Source organism: Rhinatrema bivittatum, chromosome 15 (genome assembly GCF_901001135.1).
Source record: "Rhinatrema bivittatum chromosome 15, aRhiBiv1.1, whole genome shotgun sequence".
NCBI lineage: Eukaryota > Metazoa > Chordata > Amphibia > Gymnophiona > Rhinatrematidae > Rhinatrema > Rhinatrema bivittatum.
In genome coordinates, this window is record NC_042629.1 from 34,458,048 (window position 1) to 34,485,180 (window position 27,133).

A 27,133-nucleotide genomic window follows, 5' to 3' on the forward strand; every position below is an offset into this window, starting at 1 on the left:
ATCGATTCCATACGTGTCCATATCGATGCCACCGACACACGTGTCTGGGGCACCGATGCCATGTACACTTGGAAATCTGAGTCTGTCCAAATCGATACCGTCAACGTCTGTGGCCCTATAGTTGATGCCCGTGGCCATGCCACAAACGGCATAAATGCCCGCCTCCATGCATCGATGCCCTCGACACCTCCGTTTTCCTTCGGTGTCCTTGACGCCCTATTGATTCGACTTCGACTCAGTCGATGCCGGTATCTTTTTCAATAACGGCAATGTTTTTCGATTATTCGATTCCACATCGTTTCAAAGATACCTATGCCACTGCTGTCAGTGCCCGTCACTGTCATCATTCTCCTGGCCAGTCATCGACGATTTTTCATACCCATTTTGATGATATCCTCGAAGCCCCTTAGGTTGCCTTCAATATCGTCAATACCGACATAGCACCGCCACATAATACCCTCGCCTCCTCACATTGCTCCACGCTTTGGGTTCTTTTTTAAGCCCCGTATTAGCTTAAGACACTCCATTGTGTCAGGAGCAGAGCAGGCGTGCTGACAGTTCGTCATCGATCGCCTTCCAGGACGACGAGGGCTTCCATCTCGGCGCTGGGGAAAGACCGGGCCGAGCACCGTGGCACCCATCATCGCCGACATCGTGATCGTCCGCCGCTGACGCCATCCAGCACATCGGTGCCATCCTTCTCCAGGTTGGACAACGCTCGGGCAGAGCGACATCACCACTGCCATCAGCACTGTTCCTACAGTTTTGGCAGTCCTTGGTGATCCAGAACTTCCGGATCCAGGTCCGACAGCTTCTGCATTGGCGTCACGACACATCGAGCCGCTGTGACGAGGGAAGGGAACATGAGTTCCGTTAGGGCTCCTCTGTTCCTGGCGTGCCCCACCGTCAAGTGGTGTGGGACTATGGCCATCTGTTACACTTAGCAGTCTAAACGCCACTCACGCCTGGCCTGTCTCCTCTGTACCTGTGCCACCATACCGGGTTTCAGAGCGAGATGGATGTTTACGTCCCCGGCCTTACCCTCGAGGACTCCGGAGACCGTCGGAGTCAACAATCTTCACCGGCTCGTCTTGCGGCGATCCACGTCGGATGGTAAGTACCCGCTTCGGCGGCATTCCCATAGAGTTGTGTTCTCCCATTCGGACCGTGGTTCGAAAAGTTCTGGGTCATGTGCCTTTTAGAACTGTATTAGTGTCACATATCGCTATGTTAGCTATGTTAGCCACAATATCAGGAGAACCCCTCTATCTTCTTGGGATTGCAGCAGGGCTTCTTCTCTTGTCAGTAACAAGTCCCTGTGCCGACCAATGCTCTGACTCTTGGTTCCCTCCCAACCAAGGTCCAGCTGCATTGGCTGATCTGCTAAACATGAGATTCAGCAACCATTGCCCCATGTACAAGTCCACCTTGAGGCCTGGCCACAGGTCTCAGTGTCTCCTTGTACAGCATACAGAAATGCGGGTACCACTTACCGCTCACACACCTGCAGGAGCCTACATGATATCCTCCATTGGGACACCTCCTGGTCTCCCATCTGGTCAGATATCAGAGCGGCCACCCCACCTTGTACCAAAGTCCCGGTACACTCCCCCAGGCGCTACGAAGTGCAGAGGGGAGAAGGGAGGGGGGTTGGGGAGTTTTAATTGCACTATTCTTTCTTTTAACAGAAAATAGTTACTCTCCGCACATCCTGGACCTAAGAAAATCCAACTTTCTTTAGACATCACAGGTACAATGGTATCTTTGGTTACCATCACTCCATACTGCAGTAAGTACATTATTTTAATGTTTCTATGTGCTTTATGGTGAGTCAACATTACAACCCCAAGCTCTGCCGCTGGCACCAGCTTCGGTAAGTGAACTGTCTCTTGCATCACTGTTGGTGAATGCTGTTTTCTCTGCGGAGTGTAACATCATTCACTTTCCTTGCATAGACTACTGCTAACCACTTTCAGTACATGCAAGGAGCTCTCACTTTTTTCAGGACTCACTATACATTTACTAACTGGGATTACTGTCATTGCCATAAATCCCTTCTGTAACACTTCTGGACACCACAGTCTTAAGACCCTCTTGTCCAGCATGCGCACAGACATTCTGATACATTGTTATATGTCCCTGCGCATATTTTCCATAACCTCAGCCTTTCAACTTTTCATGGTTGGGCTATGGGGTTTCTTCCCACTATGCATTTTTCTCATAATTCAAAACTGCTATGGGTTATATTCAGTGACATTCTATACTCAATGGACCTAAGTGGTTTCATTGCTTTCGTCCCTGATTCTTATCCCAGTTCGAACTAGGACCTAGTCTCCTTCGACTCATGCTCGCAATTCCTTAGGGTTATAAAGTTTCTCCTGAAAGCTGTCAACCCATTATGCATCTATTGCACTCCAGCATAGTTTCTCATAAACTTCCTGGACGTTGCACCCATGAGTTATGCCCTTATGCCTTCCAATACTGCTTTTGCAACAATTCTTTGTGCATACAGACAGACAGCATAGGGACAATGTGCTTTCCAACTCATAAGCACGCATTACCTCTTAGCTGCTCTGCTAGACAGCTGCGCAGCTCTACCCTTGGCCCTTGTTCACTTCATGCGTCCTTGGGCCACATATCTAAGAGATTTAATGAACGCTCTATTAGACCTTCTCCACGTAGGTTCTATCCTCTCGAATGGTCTCAATTACATGTGTACAGGGCAAATCTTTTAACGCTGAGTTTAACTAAACTTTCCTCGGCGTCTGCATCATTCCATACGATGCACAGGTTCTGCTCCCTGCACATGTTTCCTATGCGTTCCCTTAGATGCCTTTTCTTCCATCAAAGACCTCTTCAATATATCTCTTCTGCTGCCTCTCGTAGCCAGCATTCTTCTAATGTTGAACTGGGATGGGGTTCAGTATTCTTTTCCCCACTCCCTGACTGAGATCAGTATGCTTTCCCATACTTCTCAATCCATCATATCAGTAACCTTTTATTCCCTCACCAGTCAGTCCCAAATCATAGACTTACTGATGTTCTTAGGTTCTGGTAGCGTCACAAAACCTTCTAAACATAAATCTTGCCGTTTAATATGGCAGGCTTTACCTCCTGACGCTAAAAAAAAAAAAAAGAGGTATTACCCCTTTTACTTTTCCACCATTTTTTCTTACTCCCTCGGATTCTGTTCTCCAGACATCCTCCACATAGATACACCTTTCTCTTAGGAGGTGTATCGTTTTGGGAGTTGGGTTCCCGTTTTCGGTAATCCTCTCTGAGTCGGCTTACCATGGATTATCCACTGATCAAGCCGCCTCTATTTCTCTAATCACGGAATGAACATATATATTCTCCTTATAAGTCTCATACATTCTACGTTTGAGCCTTTCCATTCCTCTCTTCCACAGTTTGGCAAGGGAACTTCTTTCCCTCTTAATGTCATTTCTGCCAGCAGGGTCCGTGAGTTATGCACTCTTTCCATACTCACCTGACTCCGTTCCTCTGCCACTGAGTAGTTCTACGCATTCAACTTTCTATCCTTTTCAGGTAGATGTTGTATCTCCTTTCCTCAGGAAATACTCTATTAATTTTTCCTAACCTCTCTCTCTCGCCCTAGGGAGAGACTGGGTTTTCCACATTCCTGGACAGTAATGCTGCGCTTACATTCTATCTACATTGCACTGCATTCCATGTGAATTCCACTTGACTCTTTCCTTCATGCAAGGGTCAAGCTGCTACTTCCAGTGGCCACACAGACCTAATCCTTCTGATTAAGTGGTCTATATTTCCTTTCCTACCAACAAGCAGACATTTCACTACAACACTGTGGGTATCCACATACTGTTGTGTCCGTCTTAGCCTTAACAGCTTCCCTTTGGTTACTGCTGCTTGTACTTTTTTATCAGGTTGCAGCCTGGAGTCCTCTCCATACCTTCGCAGCCTATTATTGCTTACATTTGACTAGCCGGCATGCTCCATGTTTGGCCAGTCCGCCTACTCTTACTTTTTTCAATTCACTACCCAACATCCTTCCACGAACCCATTATGGTGTTGCGGATGCCCTCCGTTCCCATTTCCACCTCAGTCGTTACGCCTTTGCGCATCTGCGGTGTATCTGGTGCATTCCCGGGCATCCTCAGCTCGGTACTCACCCATTTGTGAGGACTACCATCCTGCTTGTCCTGTGAGAAAGCAAATGTTGCTTACCTGATGTAACAGGTGTTCTCACAGGACAGCAGGATGTTAGTCCTCACGAAACCCGCCCGCCACCCCGCGGAGTTGGGTCTGTATACTTTTATTTTAGTTTCGCTTGCGCTTTTTAGCTATAAGACGAGACTGAGGGAGACACCTGTGGCTCACAGGGATAATTGCAGGCTGGGCATGCTCAGTGCACCCAGTGTGCCAGTGTCAGTCAAAGCTTGTTGAAACTTTGACAGAAAAGTTTTCCGTACAGGGCTCCATCCTCGATGTCACCCATTTGTGAGGACTAACATCCTGCTGTCCTGTGAGAACACCTGTTACATCAGGTAAGCAACATTTGCTAAATCACAGTTGTAGGAACCAGCAAGCAAAAAAATCTGAATTCTCTAGCATAGATTGTGTTTGTGAAAATTCTAATGTAGCTTTACGAAATCCTCTCTCTGCAACAGTGGGCCATATTAAAAGTGCCATTGGAAAACTAAAAGTCTTAACTTTTTAAATCACACACCCTATCTGACTGTGCTAATACTGGTTTTGTTCTCACCAACTTTGCTGTGAGGCTTTTCCATGCATTCCCTACCCAAGCGAGAAGAATCTCTGGTCCTGGAATGTCCATATCGTCCTGCAGGGGAACTTCAACTACAAAACACTCTGATAAATCCTTTCCAAACTAATTTACTTCAGGAAATTCTTCTCACACACAGTAAGGTTTCAAAGCTGTGTGTGCTGACTAGAGAAGAATATGCACTTTCCATGAAATACCCTTTCCTGAATTTTTGTGTTTGATATCCTGATATGAGGCTTGATATTGGGGATGGAGGTGGAGTCTCCTGCACAGAAAAGGGTAAAGCAGGGGTAGGCAAATCCAGTCCTAGAGTGGCATGAACATGTCTGGTTTTCAGGATAAGCAAGGGAAAACAAGCTGATCGGTGAAAAAACAGCCTTTATTGGAAAAAGCCCGACTCTGGCCGAGTTTCGCTCCCGCAGGAGCTGCCTCAGGGGCTATTGTTAATGGGTGTCTTCAATGTGATTGAGCATACGTCAAAATCATTTGATCCAGGCTGAGCATCTTGGTGTAGTAAACATATGTATTCTGCAAAACTGGTGCGATGAAATCCTTATGTAGCCGTGGTAAGGACTCACTGCATGTGTGTTCAAAAATTACTCTGTGTTCCTTGTACACACATGATGGGAACATATATTGAATGTGTGCAAATTCTCTGGCACGTCTTTGAGTAAAAAAGTAAGACTGTCTGTAGACAGCACTTTGGATCGGCTTCTGATTTGTTTCCTGGTTTTCAGGATATCCACAATGAATATGCATGAGGTATGTTTACATTCAATGAAAGCAGTGCGTGCAAATATACCTCATACATATTTATTGTGGATATCCTAAAAACCAAACTAGTTTCTGGGCACTCTAGGACCAGAGATACAACAATATTGCCCCCCTGTTTAGATAAATTCAAATATAATGTAAATACTGAAGTTGAGCAAAAGGTCATTTTATCTTTAAGATAATACATTGCGAGGACTTTCATAAGCGGTGACAATTCTAAATGAAGATCAGATGGAATGACTTCTGCTTTACAATACCTGATATTCGATGATGTCCAAGAGGACAAATGGTTCTGAGGCCAATGACAATCATAAAGGCAGATCCAACAGACAGTTTTCATCAGTAGGTGACCATGTGATGTTTGAATTTATCTAGATAGGGGTGCAATTTTCTAAGGTCCACATTGTTTGCAATGTATCCATGTATGCATTTTTAGCCAGCATACATTGCAGCTAATGTTCAATTTATTATTTATTTATGAATATTTGATATTCTGCCTTTTCTCAAAGTTAGTCTCAGGGCGGATTGCAATAAGTTTAAATGATCAGAGGCAATAGAACAGCTTACAGTCAAATCAGAATTAGCAATTGATGCACTGGGATCCAGTATAGGAAATCCCATTTGTGAATAGTTTCACGATCCATTTGGATCCCCGTTGTATATAACACAGTCCTTTGTAGAGGGCTCAGGAAGCTGGGTTGAGGATGTGGATCTTGGGTGAAAATCTGTCTGAAATTATCAGTGACCTTTCCCTCTCAAAATTATTAGCTTTAAAGTAGGTGTGCTGAAATCATCCGTATGCTTTGCACCAGCCATTTGTGTGGGTGATTTTACTGTGGCAAAATAGCAGGCATAGATTTGAAAATTGAATGCATATGAAATGTTTCTGTGCCTTTTTGTAGCCTGGCTAAAAGTACGTGCTCTGTGAAATCCGATACATATTTTTAACCAAGCAAAGGAGGTAAGTTGTCAGCTCAACCATTTTTCTTGGGTAAATTGATATTTATGCAGTTCTGGTAAATGGCTTTGAGCATTCATTATCATGTATAATTTACAGCAAAGTTACTGGCATATGATTAGATTAAAATATGTATAGATGCCTTTTAACATGTGTATAGTGGGATGGAGTGAATCGTCTCATATCCAGTGGGGTGTGTGATCAAAAGGGAAAATTTAGTTTGAAATTATCCCCAAGGCTCTGAGGAAAATTTCCAGTCTCCCCCAAGCAGCTTGCAAGCCTAGGGGGCGTGCAAGCTCATTTTCAAAGGGAAACTACCCCCATAGTTTCCTTTTGAAAATGACATGCCCACTGAGTATGAAGGCTACATAAATACCTGCAGAGTCTGCAGTGCAAACTCCCTGCTAGAAAGCACATGCGGCAAGTATGCTTTGCCGAGATGGCCTTTGCGCCATCCCTTTTCCTTGCACTGGTGTATGTGTGTGTGGGGGGGGGTGCAGTTTTGAAATGGACTCTCTCGCTGGGTAAATTATGTTTATTTTCAGAAAATCTATTTGAAAATTATCTTTCCCCAATATAGCAGGTCTAACATATGCCTCATCAAGATAGCAGACAGCAACAAACACAAAAGGTGGAATCGGTATAAAATGGACTTTATTGAATCTTGCCCGACTCTGGCCGAGTTTCGCTCAACGAGCTGCCTCAGGGGCTTAAGAGCCACTTAAATTGGCTCAGAATAGCACGGACATCTCACAATTAGAGAAGCATTTATCAGCGAGCTATTGGACCTGTTTTGAAACAGATACTTTCAACAGCAGACCACTTAAGAGCAATGATATCCCAATTCTACTCGCCGCTCAACATAATGCTGTGCAGAGATCTCTGCAGAGTCGGGCCAGATTCAATAAAGTCCATTTTATACCAATTCCACCTTTTGTGTTTGTTGCTGTCAGCCATCTTGGATCGGTTACCGGTTTTTTTTCTTGGATCATCAAGATAGCAGTCACAAACTAGACTGTGCTATGCCCATTTCAAAACTACCTATGTTATTTTTTTTTTCCTGTGATAAAGTTTGTAAGCTGGAATATTAAAAGGTATTTAGAAAATGAAATGCTTACATGAGCCAGTTGGTTATGAGAGCCAAACTGCATTATCAGGTAGTAGAAGCATGTGATTTATATAACTTTGAACATATTCATTTTTTGTTTTGACTTACCTCAAGATTTATTGTCTCTTAAAAAAAAAAAAAAATCCTAACCTTAGTATTATTTCAGTGAGCTTTCAAATGATCACCCGAATATGGCAGTACCATAGAGTGATTTTACACATTATGGTACATTAGCAAAATAAGTTTCTTAGGAATGTACAATTCATAAATTGTAATAAGATGTTCATTGTGATTACATTGCTTAATACTTTCATAAGACATATTTTTGTTTTTCTTTGCAGTGAACTCATAGGCTTAATTATCAGTTCACCTATCCTTGCCATTGAGATTTTTGGAGATGAGGCTGTATCTGTATGGAAAAAGCTAATGGGTCCCACAAACTCTAGTCTGGCTCGAAGTGAAGCTCCAGGCAGCATCAGAGCAAAGTTTGGAACTGACAGCATAAAAAATGCAATTCATGGCGCCGATTCTGTTGCATCAGCAGCTCAAGTGAGTCTACTGATCATTTATTTACTTATTTGTTTATTTACTTGAATTTAGCTCAGACTTTTTCATTGGTAGCTCAAGGATTGTTAAATTCAGGTACTGTAGGTATTTCCCTGTCCCCAGAGTTTATACCCGAGTCACAAGGAACATTAGCAGGATTTGAATCCTGGCTTCCCTACTTTTCAGCTTGCTCCTCTAACCACTAGGCTATGCCTCCATTTTCTGTTTCTCTAAGACACTGTACTGCAGAGCCTTAATACTCAGCCTTTCTTCTTCATTAATTCAAACCTGCAAAAGATGCATTCACATTTTTCAAGTCCAGCAAAATTCTGTACTGCAATATAAAAAGGGTGTGGTATAGGAGAAGTACTTCACATTGGCCCAAGTTACAGAAAGGCACATGATGTGAAACTTTGACTTGGCTGGACATGTCAGGTTGCAGAGAATGCTTAGATATTGGTTTTCTTTGTTCTTTCCAGACATGTTATCTATATACAAGATTAAGCATTCTTCCCACCCTGGAAAAAAAGTACAACTCTAACAAATAGAAAAGTTGAGAAATAATCTAACTACAAAAATCATCATCCATTATTTTTCTTTTACAGGCAATTTTGTGGTTGTTTGATAAAGTTATAGTTTAGAAAGTATTTAGGAAAATGTTAATGCATTTTATTTTTTTAAAAAGGTGCCATCTAAAGCTGAACTATAATAGTACTGTAAATAAAGAATGTCTCAATTTATTCCTCTTTGTTCCTGACAGTACACATGTGCTGAGTTCCTACACAGACATGTGTTCATCTTAACTGCTTTCAATGCAGGGGCCACTTAGCAGACATATTTGAGTTGGTCTTTCAGAAAGGCAGCAGATAAGTAAATTATCAAGTGCTTTTACTTGGTTAAAAAATAACTTCTTGCAGATTCAAGTCTAACTTTTGTTTCGCTTATATAGACATTTGTTACTTGAGGTGAGTAATATCCTTAATATGGCTGATGTTCCACTTGTCCAAACATTTGTTAGTGGTCTCTTCATTGAATATATCTCTATTTGGGCTAGCTCAGTGGCAGTGCTCACCGCTATGCAGAAGCATCTGGGTTCGATTTCTGACTCAGGTTTTCCATTCCCTGGGCTGGCCAGGGCTGGTAGTTCATAGCCTCTGGGAAGGGTAGGGTCCTGGTCATCATGCAGTGGCAACACCTAACATAGTAACATTCTTATTGATGGCAGATAAGAACCAAAATGATCCATCCAGTCTGTCCAGGAAGATGCTTAGGGTAATAGCTGCTGCTCCATGCTGGTACTCCCATGCAGAAATTGTATCTTTAAGTTTAACAGAGGGACAAGCAGGATGGCAGTCATCACACATGGGTGACATCATCTGAAGGAGCCTGGCATGGAAAACTTATGTTTAAACTTTCTAGAACTTTGACTAAGCCTCTCTGAGTATGCCATTATACCATGCATCCATGCGGGGTCCCTTGTCTCTTCTTTTCCTTGAAGCCTTATGTCTCACTATGAGTGTTTGCAGTCAAAGTAGCTTCTTTTCGGTGATTTGGGTAAGTTTCTTTTTGTTCTTGTTCACCCGGGGCAGTGGTGCAGTCACTGCCCACCGACCATCGACAGCTGCCACCATCTATTTCAATTTAGCTCCCCTTTTATTTCATGACGACATGTCCTCTACGGGATTTAAGCGATGACCCATGTGTTTGAGGACCATGTCTATCACAGATCCCCATGATAGAAGTGTCCTCTGCCTAGGGGCATCGCATGACATCTGTTGTTGCAGCAGATGTGCCAAGATGCCCCCAAAAGGACATTGAGCCCGACTTGAAAAGATGGAGCGACTCTTCCGTTTGGGCAGGTCCAAGCCATCGACATCGGCATCAAGAGCATTGAGATCATAGCCACACCAATGGCCATAAAGTCCTCGACATTGGCAGGGCCATCGGTTCTTTTGGTGTCAAAGGCTGATAGGAGCACCAGAGAAAGACATTCACCTAGCTCCTCCAGGTTTAAAGTGTCAGGTTCATTGTTATTGGCCTTGGGAACCAGGGAGAGACTGATCAGAGTATCAAGGGAAGCTAAAGAAGCATCGGCATCTGTCCCCATTGATGCATGGTGCCAGGCATGGGTATGCACCAGCAGATGCTGTGATGCCCCTGAAGAGACCCTGTGGGGAGGGCAGCCAATCCTCCACGATGCCCAGGGGTTTGCCATGGTCTCCATTGGTCCAGATAGATTTCCTGGAGCTTTGAGTGATCAGGCCAAAATTGTCCTGATACAGGCCAACAACCAAGTTACAATATGGTATATCAACATATAGGGAGGCACAGGTTCTTACCTTCTATGTCAGGAAGTGGTTCAGATCTGGTCATGGGCTCATTCCCACGAGATGATGTTCAGGGTCATATATCTGGCTGGCGTGGAAATTGTATTAGTAGTCAGGCTGAGTTGTGTGTTCAGGCCCCACGAGTGGTCTCTGGATCAGGGTGTGGCGAATCTGATATTCTACCTCTGGGGAAGCCCAAACAAGAATCTATTCACAGTGCCTTGGAACAGGAAGATTCCTCAATTCTGCTCCCTATACAGAGCTCACGGCAGGCCAGCTTCAGAAGCCTTTGCCTTCCATTTGTTAAGCCAGTCAGTCACAGATGGCCGCGACCACAAAGGCTCACCTCTTTCTTTGCTGCATTGTCATCCATTGGAAGAATGGCGGCCTCCGCCAACCACCGCCGACCAGCCTGGCGTTCCCGGGATGGCGTGGGCGCTGCCAACCGCCATCTTGTTTCAGGAATTACCTAGTCGCGCATGCACACGGGCCATCTTTGTACAAGTCATGGCGGGAACCTCAGGGGCGTCCCCTCCAGATGACATCACCCTTCGGTTTGACGTGTTAGCAAGGAATTTTCTTGTTGCTGAATTCCGCTCCATCCTTGGACTTCCGGTTCCAGATTCTACGCTTGGCGTGAGACACTCTGGCTACCTGCTCCTCAGAGGCCCTGCTCTGTCTCTGGCTATCCTCTTCTCGGAGGGCCTTTCTGCCTTAAACTTCTATCCGCTCCCCGGGATCTCTCCTGGAACTACCTCCTGTGAGTACCTATTTCTACGGACTTCAACTATTTCAAGCCTCGTTGCGGGATCCTCTTCGGTGTACCCTGTGCCTCTGGCCACTACTGCATCAACCCAGAAGGAACTACTCCGTATATCTTGCCCTGCAGGTCATTACTGCACCACTACTACAGGAACCTCATCGGGGTTCCTGCACCTCTGACTACCATCTCATTACCACTACTGAGACACTTCTCCGGCGTACCCCGCTCCATGGGCCACTACCAGATCTACACATCTGAGGTATTTCTACACTACTGCAAGACTTCCTGGCGTACCCCGCTCCGTGGGCCCCTACCGGATCTTCACATCTGAAGTATCACCCTGGGGTATACCTCTCTGCTCTGAACTTTTACTTATACTGCATCTCCCGCTCCGCGGGTTGTGCCTTTCTCTTCTCTTAATAAAGACTCTATTCCACAGCTGTGTTTGACATCACTGAGACCGCCTACCGACGGTGAGACTCGCAGGGCTCCTCCCTGTGGGTGGAGACATCTCTCACATTGGCCCAGGGTTCACACTCTTACAAGACATAACATTGCTAACTGCATGGTCCCAGCCATCCTGGCCATCCCTGGCCTGGCCCAACAGATCTCAGAGCGACAAGAGGTATTAGAGACTGGCTAATGCCATCAATCAGTTAAGCTCTCGGCTGGACTCTGCCTTGACGCCTATCAAGTCCACCTCCACTTCACAGATGCTGCCTGTATGGCTTTCTATGTCCTTGCCAGCACCTACTTGTTTTACAGGTGATCCCCTGTTATATAGGGGCTTTCTGAATCAATGCTGTATGCACTTTTTGCTGCAACCTACCTACTTTCCAGACATAGTGTCCAAAACTACCTACATCTTGTCCCTTTTGGATGGGAAAGCCCTGGCCTGGGCATCACCTCTTTGGGAGAGAATGGATCCAATCCTCAATGATTTGACAGGTTTCCTTGCCCTATTTCTTTCTGTATTTGACGACCCCGCTCGCAAGACTGTCGCTGGATCTGCACTTCTGCATCTACAACAAGGTACCAGACATTTAACTGAGTAAGTGATAGAGTTTAAAACTCTGTCCTCAGAACTACATTGGGATTTGGGATGCCTACGTGCTATATTCCTAGAAGGCCTCAATTCACACATTAAAGACGAATTAGCTGCTCGTGAGCTCCCCGAGACTAGACCTCACTGGTCACATTGATCATCGCCTGCGTGAGCGATCCCAGGAGACTAAGGGACCCAAGATGTTGTCCTCGGGGGTTCCGCGCTCTCGTCCAACACTAGTCACACATACTACTACCACACCCAGTATCGAGGAGGAAGAACCCATGCAATTAGGCCGCAGTCACCTATCTGCTAAAGAGAAACGTCACCGGCAAAGATTAGGCTTCTGAATGGACTGCGATCAGCCAGGAAACGCTGTGCCCACTTGTCCTATCTGTCCAGGAAACTCTCAGACCTAGGATCCACCAGAGGAGGACTCCTAGGTCTCACCTCTCCATCTCCTCCATTGACACTTCCAGTCTCTATTAACTCAGATACCCTTGAGTTACATACTTTAGCCCTGGTGGACTCCGGTGCCGGTGGGAACTTTATACTCTGACAACTCGTGGAGCACTTCAACAATGAATCCCCACCGTTCAGACACCTACACCCCTGCTATAATCATCAATTCATGGCCAGCCATTACCTGGCGAAGTCACCTATTCCACGCAACCTATCAGACTCCGCACATGGAGACCATTTCCTTCTTGGTCTTAGATAAGGCAATACACCCGGTGGTATTCGGACTGCCATGGTTACAAATGCACACACCCCAATTTGATTGGCTACCCTGCAATTGTCTCAATGGGGCAAGTCTTGCCATGGAAAGTGCCTAGAGACTGTGACTCCTATGCCTTGCCTGACCACCACCATATCTCTTCTGGGTCTACCTCCACAGTACTCCTTTTATCAAGACGTGTTCTCTAAGAAAGCAGCGGACACTTTACCACCTCACAGATCTTTTGACTGCGCTATAAACTTATTACCCGACACTGAACCCCCTAGAGGAAGGGTGTGTCCACTTTCTCTGACGGAAACCAAGGCGATGTCCGATTATGTTCAAGAGAACTTGGCAAAGGGTTTCATTCGGCCTTCTAAGTCTCCTGCTGGAGCTGGGTTCTTTTTCGTGGGAAAGAAGGGTGGATCCCTTCACCCGTGCATAGACTACCGCAGCTTAAATGAGATCACTATGAAAGACTGCTATCCATTGCCATTGATCTCTGAACTCTTTGATAGGCTCCAAGGGGCCAAAATATTCACTAAATTGGACCTCAGAGGGGCATACAATTTGGTCCGGATATGCCAGGGTGACGAATGGAAGACAGCAAAGGTCATTTTAAATATTTAGTCATGCCCTTTGGCCTTTGCAATGCCCCAGCCTTTTTTTAAAACATGATGAATGAAATCTTCAGGGACATGCTTTACAGCTGTATAGTAGTATACCTAGATGACATACTGGTCTTCTCAAGATCTCCAGAGTCATCAACTGGATGTCATTAACGTTCTGCAGAGACTACGAGACAACCACTTATATGCCAAATTGGAAAAATGCTCCTTTCACCAGGAGTCTATCCCCTTTTTAGGCTATGTGGTATCCAGCAAAGGGTTCCAGATGGATCTGCAAAAACCAAGAGTATTCGAGACTGGCCACAACCCACTGGCCTTAAGGCTCTGCGAAGGTTCCTAGGGTTCACTAACTACTACAGATCATTCATTCACCATTATTCTACGTTGACTGCGCCTCTTACAGCCATGACTCAAAAAGATTTGAAATCTCCCTGGATCTCATATCAGCTTACCATCCGCAGGCCAATGGACAAACTGAGAGGATGAACCGTACGCTAAAACAGTTTCTCCGGGCATATGTTAATTCCATCTCAGACCCTGGAGTATTTCAAGGTTCAATTTGATACAAGGCTAGGCAGAGTGTTTCTGCCAGAGTCTCGGATCCACTCATTGATGTTCATTCAACTGTCTGGTCTTATCTACAGGTTCTGGGATTGATGGCTGCCACATTAGAAGTGGTTCCCTGGGCAAGGGCACATATGGTGCCCTCTTCAGCGCACCTTGCTCTCCCGATGGAGTCAGCAGTCACAGAACTATGCAGTGAGGCTGCTCCTTCTGTTAGAGGTGAAATCCCAATTGAACTAGTGGTTACACGTGGACCATCTCAGGAAGGGAATTTCTCTGATGCCGGATTGGTTGGTACTCACGACAGATGTGAACCTCCATGGCTGAGGTCTCACTGTCAGGAGTTCGTCATGCAAGAGTGCTGGAATGCAGTGGAGTGGCAGTGGAACATCAACAGACTGAAGGCACAAGCGGTTCAATTGGCGTGCTTGCGATTCACCAAGAGTCTAAAGGCTCGGGCGGTACAGATAATGTCCAACAATTTGACAATGGTGGCTTACATCAATCATCAGGTGAAACCAAGAGTCGACAGGTGTCTGAGGAGATAGATGTACTCATGTTATGGGCAGAGCATCTCCTAAGCATATTCGCCTCTCACATGGCTGGAAAGGACAATATCAGAGCCGATTTCCTCAGCAGGAGAATGGGAGCTGGTGGATCACTGGGGCCTACTAGATCTAGACCTGTTTGCGAACTTCAACAACACGAAAGTTCCACACTTCTTCAGTTGTAGGTGGGACCCAAAAGCGATGGGTATAGACATGCCTCATTCAGGATTGGCCACATGACACCCAGTTGCATGCATTCCTGCCTTGGCCTTTGAGAGGCAGGCTGGTATAGAAGATTGCAAGTTAAACCAACACCATCCTTTTAGTGGCTCCAGATTGCGCTCGAAGGCTGTGATAGGCTGATCTCCAGAGACTTCTGATGAGCAGCCCTCTCCGGCTATCGGCTCAGATGGATCTATGTCAGGGGCCTTTTCTACATGAGGATCTGGGTCGGTTCTGTTTTATGGTTTGGCTATTGAAAGGGCTCGGCTGTTGAAATGCGATTATTTGCCTTCTGTAATTTCCACTCTTCTTCAGGCCCAGAAATTTTCTACTTCTCTAGCTTACATTAGAGTTTAGTGGGTCTTTGAGGCCTGGTGTTTTTTACAGGTCGGCTTGCTTAAAGATTTGGCCTTTAATAACATCAAAATTCAAGTTGCGGTAATGGCTTATTACAGGAGAAGAGTCAATGGAGGGCCTTTTGTCTTCCCATCTGGACATGTCTCATTTCTTGCGGGGAGTTGAACATCTTCATCCCCCATTGCTGCTTCTGGTGCTTTTGTGGGCTCTTAACTTGGTCATTGAGTTCTTGGCAGGTCCACCTTTTCGACCGCTATTACTCTTTCCTTGCGGCTACTTACTTTTGAAGACAGTTTTTCTGGTAGCAATCTGTTTGGCTAGTTGGGTCTCAGAGCTGCAGGTTCTTTCATGCTGTGAGCCTTATCTCTGTGTGACTCTGGGTGTGGTTCAGCTTCCGACTGTGCCTGCCTTTTTGTCCAAAGTAGTTTTGGACTTTCATTTATCCATTTCTCTGTCTGCTGGGACAGGGACAGAGATGAAGCTGAATACCACCTTTTGCATACCTTGGACATCAAGAGTCATTTACTGCACTGTTTGGAGGTGACTAAGACAGTTCGGAAGTCTGATCACCTGTTTGTGCTCTGTGGTGGAGGTAAGCAAGGAGCACTAGCAACATGGGCAACGATTGCTTGCTGGGTTAAGGAGGTCATTGGTTAGCCTTCTTAGGGTGAGTGCAGAGTATGATTCCTACTCTTCGATGATAACTGGTAAGTGACTTCTCTAGCTCTTAGTTTGCTAGATATGTTCCTTCTTTTAGCTGAGCTCCGTGTTCCTGTTGATTGAGAAACTCGAATGGTTGCCTGTTGCTAATAATATTCAAGTTTAATCAGGTTTGTCTACAGTTTGGCTTTTCCAGAGAATACTGTCAGGCTGATGTCAGGGCGGGACTATATAGACCTTATGTCAGCTTTGGTTCCGTCTCACTCTGCTAGCAGAGGTTCATATCCCACTTTTTGGGATTAACCTAACTTTCACTAAAGGAAAGGAAATTAGGTTAAGTAGTAATTTCTATATCCTTAGGGGACTATGTCCATACCCCCTCCCCTAATGGGAGCTCCAAGAACCACTATCCTTACCTGGCTTACCCTGGCAGCCCGGCACAACCCACGGCCTAGTACCACCAGCATCTTCCTCCCCCTGACCTGCACCACCCAGCAGCTGAAAACTTCTTATGACTGTGCTGCAACCTCTCTCCATATCTTTGGCTTAAGTGGCTCCACCTGCACAAGCAGCACTAATGTCAGTAATGCCTAATGCATCCAATGAGTGGTGGCCTTGCACCGATATGCCCCACCCATGACGTGCTACCACATGCATTTCTGATGTCCAGTACCTGAGCTAGTGGTAGTGGTGGAATGTGCCAGCACTGCCACTACTATAGCCCAGATCAAATTTCTATCATTGTTGGTGTGGGCAGATTCAAGCTCTTACCCTAGCGGCTGTGGGCAGGATCAAACTCCTTCCATTGCTGCTGCTAGATGAAATTCAGCCAAGGGCTGCAACCAGCCCTTGGGCCATTGTTTGGGGACCTCTGCATTAGACCTTTCCCATAAGGCAGATATAGAGTTTTTGCTGCTTAGGGACTATTCATTGTAAGCTGCTAAAGTTTCATAAGTCTCTTGCTAATGGCTCTGATACTTTAAATGTCTATTTTCTTGTTACGCATGCCGTCCGTGGCAGACCCGCGGCGCAACCTCCTCACCTTCTTAAACAGACTCCAGCTCCTGGTTCCTCCTCGCTAGCAGTGGTGGGCCGCCGGCTCCGACCTCAGGCCGCCCTCGGTGCCTCCCGCCCTGCCATGGTCCCCAGTACTGCAGCTCAAGATGCCATTGCTCGTCGGGCCTTTCCACATGGTCCGCGGAGAGACACCACTACCTGCGCAGCGCCTCTCCCTAGGCGCGTGCATCTCTGATCCTTATGAAGGGCCCGTGGCGGGAACCTGGCCGTGGCCCTGGATGATGACGTCAAACTCTTCAATGTATTTAAGCTCAAGCCTCGTTCCATACCATAGCTCGTTCCATAGCATCGCTACTCGAGTACTCGCTGGCGTCCAAGGTACAAGAATAGCAGCAGTTTCTTGAGGCATTGGCCTCCTCCATGGATCGTCTCCATGCCCGGCTTGATGCCCTCGCTAATAATCCTTTTCCGGCTCCTCCTCATCCACAGCCACCTCCATCAATGCCTTGAGCCTTGTTGGCACTCCCAGCACCCCCGCGCTTCAACGGTGACTCCAGACTCTGCAGAGGGTTTATTAACCAATGTTACATGCAATTCGCTCTTCCAGGATGAATTGACGAAGGTCACCTTCATTTTATCCCGCCTTGAGGGGAAGGTACTGGCTTGGACTTGCCCCCTGTGGGAACACAGCAATTTCTTGTTGAAAGAACTGACTCAGTTTGTGGCTGTGTTTTCAACAGACCTTCAATGATCCTGGGTGACATGCCATGGCAAGCACCAGCTTACTACACCTCCGTCAAGGTCAACGAAGTCTTTTCGACTATACCATCGAGTTTTGGATTTTGGCTACTGAGCTCTTTTGGATGGACTCTCCTCGCAGCTGAAAGATGAGTTGGCTGCACGGGAACTCCCTTCCTCTCTTGAGGACCTTATAGACCTGGCAAGCCGAATCGACCATCTCCAAGAGTGTCACCAGGAGAGTCGGATGCCCAAGAAGCCTTCGCGGGTTCACTCCCGTTCACCACCTATTACCAACCCTGCTCTCAGCAGCAATATTAAGGTGGTCAAGATAGAAGAGCCTATGCAGTTGGGTCGGGGGCAGCTGACACCGGAAGATCACCTCCGGTGGAGACAAACCGATCTGTGTCTGTATTGTGGAGCACCTGGCCACCATCTACAGACTTGCCCTATCCGTCCGGGAAACTCCCTGGCCCGAGTTCAGTAGGGGTCCTGAACTTGGGCGCAACCTCTCTGGCCCCTCAGTTATCTGTACCAATTACCCCTTTCCGGTTCTTGCTCTGGTAGATTCCGGAGCAGGAGGTAATTTCATTCTCAAGGACCTTGTTCAGCTTTTGGGCATAAAGACCCGCTCGCTTGAAACTTCTCTATGTATTGCTTCTATCTACGGAGAACTGTTACCCGGCCAAATTTCCCTGATTACAGAACCTGTGCAGTTACGCACTGGCGCCTTACATACCGAGGAACTCGAATTGCTAGTGTTGGAGAAATCCATCCCGTGATTCTTGGTCTCCCTTGGCTACAGAAGCATTCTCCCCAATTCACCTGGGGTTTGTTGCAACTGGTGGAATGGGGGTCCCAGTCCTGCCTTCAGAAAGTGATACCACTATCCGTGGTTCCTCTGGCTACTACATCCTCTGGCATACCTGCTCCCTATGCAGCCTTTGAGGACGTGTTCTCCAAGCAAAAAGCTGACCTCCTTTTGCCTCTTCGAAGGTTTGATTGTCCAGTCGATCTCCTTCCAGGAACCGCACCTACCTTCTGTCTCTGCCAGAGACGAAGGTGATGACGGAATATATCCAAGAAAATCTCGCAAAGGGATTCATCTGCCCATCTACTTCTCCCGCTGGGGTGGGATTCTTTTTTGTGACCAAGAAACATGGGTCACTCAGACCGTATATTGACTACCATGTATTGACTACCTTGCCATTAATTTCAGAATTATTTGATCGCCTCCAGGGTGCCTCCATATTTAGAAAGCTGGATCTACGTGGACCGTATAATCTGGTAAGAATCAGTCCTGATGACATTTGGAAAACTGCCTTTAACACCCGGGACGGGCACTATACAAATACCTGGTGATGCCCTTTGGCCTCTGTAACGCGCCCGCAGTATTCCAACGAATGATGAACGAAATCTTCAGAGATCTACTGTACACCAAAGTCATGGCTTACCTGGACAATATCCTTGTCTTTTCCAAAGACCTTTATACCCATTGCGCTGACATCCGAACTGTTCTTCAGCGCTTTCGTGAGAACTATCTGTTTGCGAAATTGGACAAATGCTTGTTCGAGAAATCCAGCCTACCTTTCCTGGGTTATATCATCTCCCGGCAAGGGTTGTCCATGGATCCAGCTAAACTAAAGGGAATCCAGGATTGGCCACAGCTGGTGGGCCTCAAGGCGCTCCAGTGCTTTTTGGGATTCCTCAACTACTACCGTCATTTCATCCCACATTATTCTACCCTGGTCGCTCCGTTGACGGCCTTGACTCATAAAGGTCAAGACACGCGAAATTGGCCTCCAGAGGCCGTCGCAGCCTTCCATTGTCTGAAGGAAGCCTTCAGAAAGGGTCCTGTCTGCACTATTCCAACCCAAATCGTCCTTTCCTAGTGGAAGTTGGCGCCTCCGCCATTGGGGCTGGGGTAGTCCGGAGTCAAGGCACCACTTCTGGTACTATAGTTCCCTGCTCTTTTTATTCCCATAAATTTTCATCTGCAGAGCAAAATTACAGCATCAGGGATCATGAGCTGCTCTCCATAAAACTGGCTCTGGAAGAATGGCGCCCGTGGCTAGAGGGCGCACAACACAAATTCACTGTGTTCACCGTTCATAAGAATCTGGAACATTTGAGTCAAGCACAATGTCTCAACGCCCGTCAAGCTCGATAGGGCTTGTTTTTCTCCAGATTCGATTTTGAACCGCTATCGCCCAGCCAACAAAAATCTCCGGGCAGATGCCCTATCACGATCCTTCGAGCCTGAAGACACTCCGGAAGAACCTACTCATATAATAGACCCGGCCTGTATTTGTTTATCTGCCACTCATCCAGTTGCTGCTGGAAAGACGGTCATGCCCCGACGACTCTGAGAAAGAGTTATCTGCTGGGCACATGATTCCAAATTCGCTGGTCACCCAGGACGAGCACAAATGTTGGCACTGCTCCAGCGGTTCTTCTGGTGGCCCACCATGGTGTCCTACGCGAAAGCGTACATCAAATCCTGTAACATCTATGCATAGCAAAAACCCCCGATCGGTCGACCTTGGGGTCTTCAACAACCACTTCCATCACCCGAAGAACCGTGGACTCAGTTGTCTACGGATTTCATCGTGAATTTGCCGCCTTCAAAGGGTCACACCGTAATATGGGTAACCACAGACGATTTTCAAAAATGGCCCATTTCGTCCCTCTACCAGACCTACAATCTGCTCCAGAGTTAGCACGTTTATTCTCCCACCATAACTTTAGACTGCATGGCCTACCCAAGGACATCGTTTCAGACAGAGGTCCTCAATTTGTTGCCAGGTACTGGTGCGCCCTCTGCCGAAAATTCGGTATTAACATCAGCTTAACAACGGCCTATCATCTCCAAGCTAACGGGCAAGCTGAGCGAATGAATCGCTCCTTGAAGGCCTTCCTATGCGCTTACATCAATGACCATCAAGACAATTGGACTGACCTCCTATCCTGGGCAGAGTTTTCTCACATCGCCACTGCTACTGGAATATCACCATTCTCAGTTGTCTATGGGAAACAACCACGACCACCATTGCCCATACCTCTATCAGTGCCGTCCCCTTTGGCACAGGCTACTGATGCCCTTAAGATGTTATGGGAGCAGACAAATGTCTGCTTGCGTCAGGCTGCTTCCCAGGCCAAGAGAACTGACAGTCGACGTCGCTAGACTCCTGAATTCTTCCCTGGCCAGAAAGTCTGGTTAAGTACTCTGTATATCAGACTTCGAATACTGTTCCAGAGATTCGCCCCTAGATATTTCAGTCCTTTCTCTGTTACCCGACGCATTGGACCCGTTACATACCAGCTTCGGCTGCCTCCTTTGCTGGAAATACATAATACATTTCATGTATCGCTCTTAAAACCTGTGATTCTATCTCGGCCTGCCCGGAAAGCCTCTGAGCCATCTCCATTGGTGGCAGAAACCGATACGACGTACAAGGTACACGAAGTCCTAGACGTCTGCCATCTGGGCCGCCAGTGGGAATACCTCCTTTCCTGGGAGGGTTACGGACCCGAAGAGAGTTCATGGGAACCAGCTGAAAACCACCTGGACAAAACTCTCCTCTTGAATTACCATCGCCCCATCCGGGCAAACCCCGACCTCCAAGAGGAGGGCATAAAGGGGGGGTACTGTTACGCGCGCCATCCGCGGCAGACTCACAGTGAGGCCCCCTCACCTGGTTCCTCCTCGCTAGCGGCAGTGGGCCGCCGACTCTGACCTCGGACCACCCCCCGGTGCCTCCGGCTCTGCCATGGTTCCCAGTACTGCAGCTCAAGGTGCCATTGCTCGTCTGGCCTCTCTGCGTGATCTGCGGAGAGACGCCCCTCCCTAGGCGCGCGTGCATCTCTGATCCTTATGAAGGGCCTGCGGCGGAAACCTGGCCACAGCCCTGGATGATGACGTCAAATTCTTCAATGTATTTAAGCTCAGGCCTCGCTCCATAGTGTTCCCTTTGCAACAGGTCTCCTCGCTACTTGAGTACTCATTGCTGCTAGAGAATCCTCTCTATTCTCCGTTCCTGACCTCCGTTGTTCCCGGTTCCTGTCTTCTTCATTCCTGCCCTGTCTATGTTTTGGACTGACTTTATGGATATCGACTTTGCTACGCCTGACTACACTACTGCCTATCTCCAGACCCAGACCTCCGCTACGCCTGACTATGCTACTGCCTATCTCCAGACCCAGACCTTTGCTACTCCTGACTCCACTACTGCCTTCTACGTGATCAGACCATTGCCTTGATTGACTAACTTTACTGACTTCTCCATGATAAGAACTCAGCATTGCTTGCCACGACCTCCGCTTTGCCGCCGTCCCTGATCTAAGCCTGTCATTGACGCCTCTTCTAGCCTACTCCCTGGACGTGGACTTATTAGGCTTCGGCCTACCATTGCTCGAGCGCCCCCAGCTAAACTCCATTCCATTGGCGCCCGAGTTCCAGTACCGTACCCAGTCCAGGATAGGACTACGCCACCTATCGTCTGCTGTCTCTGGGCTGAACCAACCTCTCTTGTTAACCAACCTCGAGGCCCACCTAACTCCTGCAGGCCCCGGCACCCAAAGACTCAACCCGCAGGGAACGAGGGCTGGTATAGGTGAAGCTCCAGCAGTCTCTACCTTCAGCCCACTCCACTTGCCAACGGTGGGGACCCGTAGGTCCTCACCTACGGGTTGCGTCAACCCCACCTCGGCCCAAGGGACCACCTCCGATGCAACATTTCTAACATGGCTTTCTATCAAAAGGCAGAATATTAGGTTTTTTTCAATTCAATTAAGTGAGGGCAATATTTGCTTTGCTTTGCTTTCATATGGTTCAGTTGCATGAATTAAACCAGCACGTTATAATTAAAGGAATGCATGAAGGTATTTATCTAGTCTGCATTACAAAGTACAGCATTTGTTCCTTAGCCTGCTGTTTACTGGAGTGATTAAACTTGATAAAACTTCCATTTAATGAAATGATAGTTAAGATACCATAAAATCATTTAGTGTTCCCTTAGGCTTTAATTGCTTACATATTCTGAGAGAAATTGCTTGAGGGCCATCTAGATAAGATTTTAGAAAATGCTGGGGAGGAGCTGGATGTAGTGGTATATATGGGCACTATTAACATAGGAAGGTGCAGGAGGGAGGTTCTGGAGGCTAAATTTAGGCTCTTAGGTTAGGAAATTGAAATCTAGAACCTTCAAGACCCCAGAGGCAGGCAGAGCTCTACTCAATGCATGAATGAGATGATGGTGCAGGGAAGAGGGTTTTAGGTTAGGAACTGGGGAATATTTTGTTGAAAGGAGAGCCTGTTCCGACGAAATAGGCTGCACCTTAACCAGGGCCGGCACTAGCGATTGTGCTACCCCATGCAAACAATTTCCATGCTGCCTCAACCCCCTCTTCCCACCCCCCCCCCCCCCCCCAGTGTCTCAAGATGACCTACAAAAAATGTCACCTAGAGTTACCAACACTGGAAGCATCATCGGACAGCTGCTGAGTGTTCAGTCTCAGAGAGCCAAAGCAAGGGCAGTGCAAATTCATTTTCTTTCACAAACAAAACCAGTATTCCTGGGCCTGCCTCTGTAGATAAGAGCGAAAACCTTCCAGTGATAAAGTCCAGTCATGCTACTGCTAGCCTGAAATTCTAGTGCCTGCGAAAGGTGTTCTATGTTGGCACTGCCAGGTAACTGCAGGGTACACTGTAAGTGCCTCATTATAGCACCCCTTGCTGAGCATCTCTTACAGATTGCACCTATCCCTAGACCGCTGCAGCATGGGGCTCGCTGTCAAAACATTTCCACTTTGTTCTAACAGGGCAGTGGTACTCGGACTCTAAATGCTGCCGATCTCTGAGCCAGGGAGAAAAGAGCTGGAGTTGATGCGCGACAAAGGCAGAGTTGCAGACTGGGAAGAAGCCTCTCTCTTATGCTGGGAATTCATTTTGTTTCTCTGGTGCAGCAAGGAAGGGCTTTGCATCAGGGCCGTTGCTAGTAGGGGGGGGGAGGGGGGGAGAGAGCAGAAGCTGTGCACGCGCAGCCACGCATGCACACGCAAACAGAGACAAGCCTCTCCAACGGCTGCCAGTGGCTTGCCCCTCTCTCCTCTTTTGGCTGCCAGCAGCCCCGCGGCCTCCTCTTGCTGCCACTGGCTCACTGCCTCCCCTGGGTGCACCACCCCGTGTAAAAACATGGTATGCACACCCGGTTGTGCCGGGCCTGACCCTAACAAGAGTGGAACCAGGCAGCTGGCACTATCTTTAAAAAGAAGATGGAGCAGCTTTTAAACTAGATGGGGGAAAGCTGACAGTCGCTCGGAAGTGCAACGTTCGCACTCATGTCTCTTTGAAGGATACTAACAGAACAGGGAAGTTACTGCATTCCAGTAGAGAGGTTGCAATAAATGCTAAAGTAGCTTAGATGCCTTTAAGTAAAAAGCAGATAGAACAGAAAGATTTCAAATTACCACTGTCAACTGATAAGCATCTTGTTAATACAACCCCCCCCCCCCAACATACTTTAAAATGTCTGTATACAAATGCTAGAAGTCTAAATAATAAGACGGGAGAGTTAGAATGTATAGGGCTGGACACTGAACGAAGAGATAGATATAATTGGCATCTTAGAGATCTGGTGGAAGGAGGTTAACCAATGTGACACTGATTCCAGGATACAAATTATATCACAATGATAGAATGGATCAAATTGTTAGTGTGGTGGGGCTATATGATAAAGAGGGCATAGAATAGGGCTTCCCAAATTTTTAGCCAATGTGACCCCATTTTAGCACTTGAAAATTCACATGACCCCAGAGGTCGACCAAAACACAAAAAGCAGGGGTGGAGACCTCCTTCAAAAATCACTCCACTCTCATCCTCACTGCCCTCCAGCTGATCTCTGTCCCCAGCTCCTCTCTCTTCCCCAGCTCACCCCTCTCTTTCACCCCTTCAGCATCCCCAGCTGATCCTCTCTCATCCCAAGCCATTCTAACCTCCAACTGATCTTCTGTCAACCCCTCATTTTCACCTCATCCCCTCCTCACTCTCATTCTCCATCCCATATCTCCCCAAAGTCTCACTTCCTCCTCTCCAACCCTTTCTCACAACCCCCGCTTAATCTCCTCATACCCTAGCTTCTTTCTTACATACACCAGTTGATCTTCTGTCATTACCCTCTCTCATTCTCCACAGCCAATCCTTTTCCTGTTGATCCAGCCCTGAAACCTCTTCTTCATCTGATCCCTCCTTTCAAACAGATCCAGCTCCAAACATTGCCATGGGCAAGGGCCAGTGGCAATATTTTCCTTTGGGCCTTGGGACAAAGGTGGATGACACCTGGTGAGAAGTGAGGGCAGGCTGAGAGGGGCAACATTTTTCTCTTAGGTAAATTAAAAGATGGATGAGGAGAGAGAAGCTGTGACAAAATTCACTGACCCATGCACACTCAGCTCTCTCCTCCCCTCACGGCTGGATCTGCAAACAGCAGCATTAGTAATGAGTCAGCAAGGGGCCTGTGAACCAATGCAAGCTCACAGACTCTGGAGGGGTCCTAATCCCTCTTTACACTGGGCTTCCTGTTACCACAGAAACTCATGAAAGGATGGTGCTTCCACTACTATTGCTACTGCTTTTGGGGCCTGAGGAGTACTGCCATTTGAGACACGTGTGACTCCATCTGGGATCCTAACCCACAGTTTGGGATTCACTGGCATAGAATCAAACAGGACAAAAGTTCTACAGGAAACAAAATGCACTGTAGAATCTTTATGGATAGAAATTCTATGTGAGAAGGGGAATAAATAGCCGTGGTGGTGTACTACAGTCCACCTGGCCAGAATGAACAGATGATGAAATGATAATTACCCCACTATTGACTTGGTAAATGTCATATCAGGGCATGCTAAGGAGGTAAGGTTTCTAGATGAAATAAATGGTTGCTTCATGGAGGGGGAGCTATTTTAGACCTAATCCTTAGTAGAACACATGATTTGATACAGGAAGTAACAGCGTTGGGGCCACTTGGCAATAATGATCATAGCATGAACAGATTTGATTTGATAATTGGAGAGAGAGGACACCAAGGAAATCTATGGGGAATGCAATCCTGAAGGTTCTGGATTTCAATTTTTTACCTAAGGTCCTAAATTTAGCCTCCATAACCACCTTCCTGCATCCTCCTATGTCATTGGTACCCACGTGTACCACGACAGCCAGCTCCTCCCCAGCTCTCTCTAAAATCTTATCTAGGTGGTGCGTGAGGTCCACTACCTTTGCTTCAGGCAGACAAGTTAGCAAGCCACCCATTTGTCTACTTTCCTAATGATCGAATCACCCACTATAATGGCCCTCCTGGTCACAGATCTGTCCCTTCCATCTTGATCACGAATCTCTGGAGAGACATCCTCAGTGCAAGAGGAAAAAGCATCATGTGGAGGGCAGATTCTAGCTACAGGATCACTTCCTGGCACATCACGGCTATGAGCTCCTGCCAGGTGACTTTTCTCCTCCAAAGCCAGCACAAGGGCTGCTAGACTAGAGTGGGACCACTCTACTATGTCCCTGAAGGTGGTCTCTATATACTTCTCTAGCTACCTCAGCTCCTCCAAGTCTGACACTCTGGCCTCCAGAGATCAGACTTGTTTCTGAGAGCCAGGAGCTCTTTGCACTGGATACACACATACAACCTCTCAGCAAAAGGTAGATATCATACATGTGGCACTCAGTGCAAAAGACTGGATAGCTCCCATCTTGCTGCTGGGCCTCTGTCTGCATCTTAATTTGTTGAGTTGATACAGTCTTAAAGACTGGCGAGGAGTAGGTAGTCTCAATGTAAGAGTTTCTAATTGTGATTAGCTGCCATCTTCTTTCCCTCTCTGGGCTCATGCATGTCACTTCCATAACATGCCTGCCTCCTTTGGTTATTTATCATTTTCAATTGCTGCAGTCTTCACAGTGGTTACTTTGTTTACGTTTGATCAGTATGAGCAGCTCCTCTGTGCATGATTCTGAAGCAAATTTATGTTTTCAAAGGTCAGGCCACTTGTTTCTCACTTTCACTTCTTCTGTCTGCCTTGTTTACAGTTCTGGAAAAGGAACATTAAAAACAGGTTGCAGTACTTCGGGTTCCTTCCTGGTGAAAGGAGTTGAATATTTACTTAATGAAATGCCCTTTTCCTCCCTGAGGCACCTGTGACTGACTGCTTGCATTGTGTTGGACTTTGGTATCAAGTAGCACACTGCAGTCTGGCTGCCCTGCTTCTTAATTTTGAATTTTCTGTTGGTGCTTCATCCTATTACTGACTTGCAAGTCTTCAGTGACTTCCCTTATGGATCCCAGCCTTAAAAGCTTAGAACCTTGCATTATAGAATATCCAAGTGAACTGTAAAGGA

At 46.9% G+C, this 27,133-nt stretch overlaps 1 protein-coding gene across 5 annotated transcripts in view; it reads left to right on the plus strand.

Moving 5' to 3' along the window:
- Positions 1-27,133, plus strand: part of NME7 (NME/NM23 family member 7) — a 310,951-nt gene that overhangs the window by 106,835 nt on the left and 176,983 nt on the right. For all 5 annotated transcript variants that reach the window (XR_003852753.1, XM_029577812.1, XM_029577811.1 and 2 more), the window contains one exon: positions 7,950-8,157. Coding sequence is in view for 4 of the 5 variants with exons in the window: in XM_029577812.1 (XP_029433672.1) it covers positions 7,950-8,157 (208 nt within the window). In the remaining variant the exon portion in view is untranslated. The remainder of the gene's footprint in view (positions 1-7,949; positions 8,158-27,133) is intronic.